We start from the raw sequence: 6,339 nt of genomic DNA on the forward strand, positions 1-6,339 counted from the left end.
AGTAAAGTCAATATAAGTAAAGAGCTTGCCCCCTTGGGGTGGGTTGCAGAAGAGATAATGATCTCTGGTTTGACATGTTAATTTTCCTAATAAGGCCTGAATCTGTTGTGAGCACCTACTTTAATAGTCCAAGTGAATGCCTGTTGAAAGAAATCCAATAAGCACTTGGCTTTCCTTAGAACTTGCTTAACTAGTTCACGATAACTTGAATCTGTTGGTCACTTATTTTATGCAAGCTGGCTTTGGCAATCTGCTCAGCTGTCCTCCAAATGACCTCAGCAGATCTGCTGACCACTATTCACATATGCCCTGACCACTGAGGGAAGGAAAATTCCAATCTGGAGATGGAGCTTTCTGGTCTGGGTTTTACTTCTGAAAGGGCCACATGTATGTGAGGCACAACTTTAGATGGGAAACTTTTTATGCTTCGATATTTAAAGTGAAAGAAAGTCTATAGGTAAATATCAGTGATAAAGTTCCTTGTCAATGACCTCCTGAATTCTATGAAATCTAGGAGTCAAGATGCCCACTTGTCAATGCTCCACGGTGGAATATTCTACAGATATTCCGTCACGCACATTTGGAGTGATCGATCTCCTAAATAGCCAAAACATTATGGAGACCAAACTGCGTCATAAAAATGGAAACTACCATTTGTTAAAACACTCTGTTTATCAATGCTCCCCAGCATGTCCTTAGAAGCTATGAAATTAAATTCACACTTTTAGGAAAAGGATCGAAGGTGTGTGTGTGTATACACACTCAGAGACATACTTCAGAGCCATCCCCAAATATTCCATCCTTCACAGACATTGTCAACTCTTCAACAACAAGCAGTAATAACATTTTTTTAAAACATTTAAAAACGGCTTCTAAAAAGTGAGTGAGGCGACTTTATTCAGTGAAAAACAGAGCAGTGATTTAGAAAGCAGATTTTAATGGTCTAGGTTGGAATATAATCCAGTCATGGGGTTCTCACTGCCTCTCTCAGTGGCTGAGGTAACTAGTCTCCAAAGATGGCTCCCACCAATTCCTCCCGTCCCAGAGGTGCAGGTTGAATACATGGAGACGTCCAGCTCTCTCGACTCTGGGCTGGTTTTGTGACTTGCTTTAATCAACAAAATGAGGCAAAAGTGACTTCTTGGGCTTTTGAGCCTAGGTCTTCATTGGCCTGACAGCCTCTACTTCCTCTCTTAGAAACCAGCCACCATGTGAAAAGTTTGACTTCCTAGCTGAAAAGAGAGGCTAGAAGCCCTCTTGGTCATCTGAGCCCAGCTGAGCTCCCAGCTAAATGCAGCTACCTGGGTGATCCCAGGCACCCTACAGAATTGTGAAAAGTAATAAATTGGTGCTTATTTCAGGCTGCTAAGTGTGGTGTTCTTTCTTAGGAGGCAATGAGTTACAAACAGTGGGTGACAAAGATATCAAATGGTTAAAAGTGAGCCACATCTGCTTTTCACCTGTGACTATCTGTGATCATATTGGGATTTTGTACACTCACTCTGCCTGCAAACTAAAATTCACATGGAGAAACACAGATAGGACCTCCTCTTGTCATAGACAAACTCAAGCATTCAGTCGCATCTGGGATACAGGCACTGAGGTTCACACTGCACTCTGACAATTCTAGAGCCCCGTGAGACTAGCCAAATCTATCTCCCTTGACCGGTTCAAGAAGCTCTCTCCCTCCTTGTTCTGCTTTATCTAACACCATGCCACAAACCCACAAATGTTTACGCTGGAGAGTAACGAGATGATGAATGCCTGAGTGGATGAAACTTCAGTATGAGTACCAGGAGGATGACAAAAAAACTAGCAGAGGTCTTGAACGCACTTTATGACATGGACTGCGTGGAGCCACAAACATAACAATGACTGTGCCGGCTTGGGGTGGACTGAATTGTTAGCTCTAATTTTTTTAAATAACCTTTTATTTATTTATATTTATTTATTTATTCTTCGAGAGAGAGAGCACATGTGCAAGTGGGTGAGGGGTAAACAGAGAGGGAGAGCATCTTAAGCAGAGCATGGAGCTCGATGTGGGGCAAGATCATGACCTGAGGAGAAATCCAGAGTTGGACGCTTAACCAAGAGAGCCACCCAGGCACCCCATGTTAGCCCCAATTCTTGACCTTCTCTGTATCCACATCCTTGTCACTAATGCACTGTGGTCAGATATATTTCTCTGCCTCTTGTCTTTTGAGCCTGTTCCTGTGACTTTTTTTGGCTACTCAAATGTGGGTGCAAGTGATGGTGTGCCAGATATAAGCCCAAGGTTAAGAGGCATCTTGTGTACTGCTTGCACTTACACCCTCTGCGAAAGAGAGCGTATCTGCCCTTCCTCCCACAGCCCGCTGGTCCCAGGAGGAAGATGAGAAAGACGTACAGCAGAGCCACTCCAGCTGACTCACCAGCTCGTGATCAAGAAAGACATGCTCATTGTTGAATACCACTGAGATCTTGAGGTTGTCCAATACCCAGCGATAGGTGACTAATACAAGGTTCCTTTATTAGATGCCAACATTTGCCAAACGCACATGGTACTTTAGAATAACAAAGCCTCCTCGCCTATAAAAGCTGAAACTAAATCACCAACTGGATGGTTAAGTGGTCTCACTGCCAGGCTGTATAGAAGTACAATATATCAGATATCACTGGTTTTTGCTCTTAGTTTATCCTTCCAAAGGTTGTAATTTGGTATTCAAATTTCTCTATAATTTAACCCTAACTTAAGTTTTCTAGCCAATTCTCTCACTTAAATTTTATATTCCATTCAAACTGGATTATTTCTAATTCTTGAGTAAGTCTCACGTTACCTCTAACCTTTCCTCATCCAGTACCTTCCAGTACCCTTCATCTGACAGGCTTAGATTCTTCTGGTCCTTTAAGGCCAGGTTCAGATGTCACCTTTATAAGAAATCTGCTCTGATCCCACCTTTTAAGGCAGTCTCTCCATGCCCCTGACTCTCATCACAATATATGTCTTTTCCTTTTCTGGTATTTGCCCTATTCTGCCTCAAAACATTTTCCTCATCCTCTTAGAAAGTCCTAGAAAGGACTTTCTAGGAGGTTTATGTCTTACTCAGCCCTGAATCCTCCAGGGCAGTTAGCAAAAGGTCTTGGCCCATAGTGTACAGGCCAGTCAATATGTTTTCGCACTGAAGAATGAGTGGCTGATGGGATGCAGCAAGGCAAGTGGGAACAACATCAAGAAAGCAACAGGGACTCTGGCATAGAGACACCTGAGTCTATGGCTTTGTGGCTGGGCATCTAGAAACCAGTTAGTTTCTCTGTCTTTCAACTTCCAAACATGTAAGATCGGGATGACACGTCTTTCATAGAACTGTTGTGAAAATTCACCATGAAAATGAATTTAAATACTTCTGCATATTTGACATACGGTGGCTGTTCCATTATGGTAGCTCTTATTACAAAAACAATAACGACACAGAATATCATCTAGAAGTTAGTTCGAATAAATCCTTGACACTAGATTATCACTAGATTATTATGTTCTCTCATTACTTTTAAGTTTACTTATTTATTTTGAGGAAGGGAGGGGGCAGAGAGTGAGAGAGAGAATCCCGAGCAGGCTCCGAACTGTCAGCACAGAGCCCAACATGGCGCTCGAACCCACAAACCACGATCACGACCCCAGCCGAAGTCGGACGCTTAACCGACTGAGACACCAGGCGCCCCCACCATTCAAAATTAGGCAGTCACCACTAGAAGTAAATCTGTTCCAGGCAACAAATACATTTCCTTAAAATGACACAAAACAAAATCCTCCTCCCCTACATACTAGTCCACTTTCAGCAGAGCATTAGTCTTCCCACAGCACACCAATTCTTCACCAGGGACCCACACGACCGTTACAATGGACCAAAATTGGCAGAATTACATGACAGTGACCGGACAGTGCCCTTCAGTTGTTTGTATGTAAACACGATTTCAGCGAGGTTCTTTATCGAATGAGAAAGAGGCACTCGTTCAGAGGACTGCCATGAACGTGTCCGGGAGCGGGTTATCATTGTTGAAGTGATTCAGCAGAACTGCTTCACCTGCCTCACTCACTCGGGTTTTGTACTAAGCTACAGCCATGTGGCATCGGAAGCACAGCTGACTGTCCAAGGAACAAACTCATGTCTAGGCAAACTCGGAAGCCTGTAGGTGGCCCGGTAGGTGACGTTAATGCGTGAACGGGGACTTGACGTGCGTTCAAGAGCAGGCTCAACAGTTCCCTGGAGGCCACAGCCTGACTGAAGGGGCAACTGCTACCTCACCCCACTGTTGCTTCAGCCGGTATAGCCAGATTTTCTGAAGAAATTTGGGATTTTACGTGAAACATCCTGATTTTTTAAATGCTGCCTTGCTTTTTACTTTATAATTCTCTGGGAGCCAAAGAAAACATACTTGCAAGCCAGACATGGCCATGAGTTGGCAGGCTGTAATCTTTGCACTGGATATTCTAAAGTCACTTTGCATCATCAAAGATAGGTTAAAAGACGATTGTTACGTTCATTGTGTTTGTATTTTTTTAATCTGAAAATTTATAATTCACATAAAAAGTAACTATTAGGCCTAAAAAATACCTCATTCTCTTATGCATAAATCCTCACTCGCTCTACTTTTGGACCTCTGTGTTTTCGGTCATACAGTGCTCTCTACCTGGACGCCCTGTGGCTGGTGTCCCATGTACCTATTTAAGTCCTACGGGTTATTTAAAACTTGATTTCAATGCTAGCTTCTGTATAAAATCTCCATAATCGTCCTCAAAATCCTGTATATATAAGTTATTATGAAAATTGCGCCATGTAAAAGATGCACGTTGATTTCTAACCATATCTCATCAGCCCTTTACCAGCAGCCCCCAAAAGATGCAACACCAATAACGCTACAAATATTCACTCCCGAGAAAGTGAAAGGCCTGGGTCACCGGGTCAAGAGCGAAGTTCAATGGCACTCACCGCCAAACACATCTCCGTTCTGGTAGTTCTTCCCTTTCTGGGCTTCCTCTTCATTTTGAACAGTGGCAACATGCTTGGCGGAGGCACAGCCCATAGTCTCATTCGGTCAGCTTCAGCCGGGCTGAACTGCAAATCATCTCTACAGACACGGGGACATTTTTTTTTCTTTAAACACAAAGAAAATCCACCTTCCTGCTGAGTCGGTCAGGACGTGCGCACCTGGGAGAACAGAAAGCTAGATCAGAATGAGTGAAAACAAAACCTCTGTGTGATCAGCAAAGCACTAGGATTCCTGCAAGAGCCCACTGCACTGGGGGGTGGGGGATTGGGGGACGGACAATTGTGCTGAAGAAGGAAATGCAATAGGGCCTGTTCTCATCTGATTCTCACTCAGAAAGCAAGACCAGAAGGCACGCCCCCTGCACAACACATGGCTGAACTTTTTGAGGACATAATAAAAAATGTGTATTTGTTTATTCAAATAAATATTTGAGCACTACTACCTGCCACACAGAAAGTGCACGTATGTTTGCTAATGTTCTGGAATCTCAAAAACCTTCAGAGTGAGGAAAGCACAGACAGCCATGAGATCTACCCAGTTCAGGAAACTGGGAAAAATTCTCCATCTTCCCCCTCCTGCCTTGCAAGCCAGCCCTTCTCAGATGCTCCATTCCCCCCCCCACCCCAGGAGCAAATGGCCCTCCTCCTCAGGCTAATTTATACATTTTTGGTGGGTTCTGTAAGGAATTCTATATTTTATTTTACCTGAGGTGACAGTGTTTTGGAAGATAAAGGAAGAAGATGGGGGCAAGGATTTAAACTTACTTTTCTCTATTTTCTGCTTAGCTAGCAGAATGCTTTAAGGATTGACCAGATGTAGGAAGATCAAGAGAAGAAAACAAAGCAATTGCCCACCTCCTATCAGAGCCTCTGTGCTTCTACTGGACCACTCATAAAGACTGAAAGAGAATTTATGGATAAACCACAATACAGATGGTCCTCTAGTTAACTTCAGTAAATATACCTTCCCTGCCCCACCCAAGGTCACTGCCCAGATTCTCAAGGGTTTGCTCTGTCTTTATTTTTCACCATCCTTTTCAAGCCATTCCAGAGATCACTTACTCCAGTCTCGTGGAGGTCTCCTTTGAACATCTGCCCATTCCTTCATCTCCATCCATCCCACTGTAGGACGGGCCCTTACCTCCTCACACCCAAGCAGAGCAGAAGAATCGTGGAGCCATGCACTTGACCTGCAGTGGCACCCGTGTCTCCCTATCCACCTCTCCCCTTCATGAACAACTGGTGTTTCTCAGCCTCAGGAGCAGTGGGTACGGAAACTGAAATGCAGCTACAGGCTTTCTCTTCCAACAAG

General features: G+C 43.9%; 1 protein-coding gene across 1 annotated transcript in view; it reads right to left on the reverse strand.

The window, feature by feature from the left end:
- CF1H1orf21 (chromosome F1 C1orf21 homolog) overlaps positions 1-5,186 on the reverse strand; it is a 156,206-nt gene extending 151,020 nt beyond the window's left edge. Inside the window, exon 1 of the mRNA XM_030302345.1 lies at positions 4,968-5,186. Within this exon, the coding sequence (XP_030158205.1) occupies positions 4,968-5,061 (94 nt within the window). The 5' untranslated portion in view covers positions 5,062-5,186. The remainder of the gene's footprint in view (positions 1-4,967) is intronic.
- Between the last annotated feature and the right edge of the window lie 1,153 nt (positions 5,187-6,339).

Source organism: Lynx canadensis, chromosome F1 (genome assembly GCF_007474595.2).
Source record: "Lynx canadensis isolate LIC74 chromosome F1, mLynCan4.pri.v2, whole genome shotgun sequence".
Lineage (NCBI taxonomy): Eukaryota > Metazoa > Chordata > Mammalia > Carnivora > Felidae > Lynx > Lynx canadensis.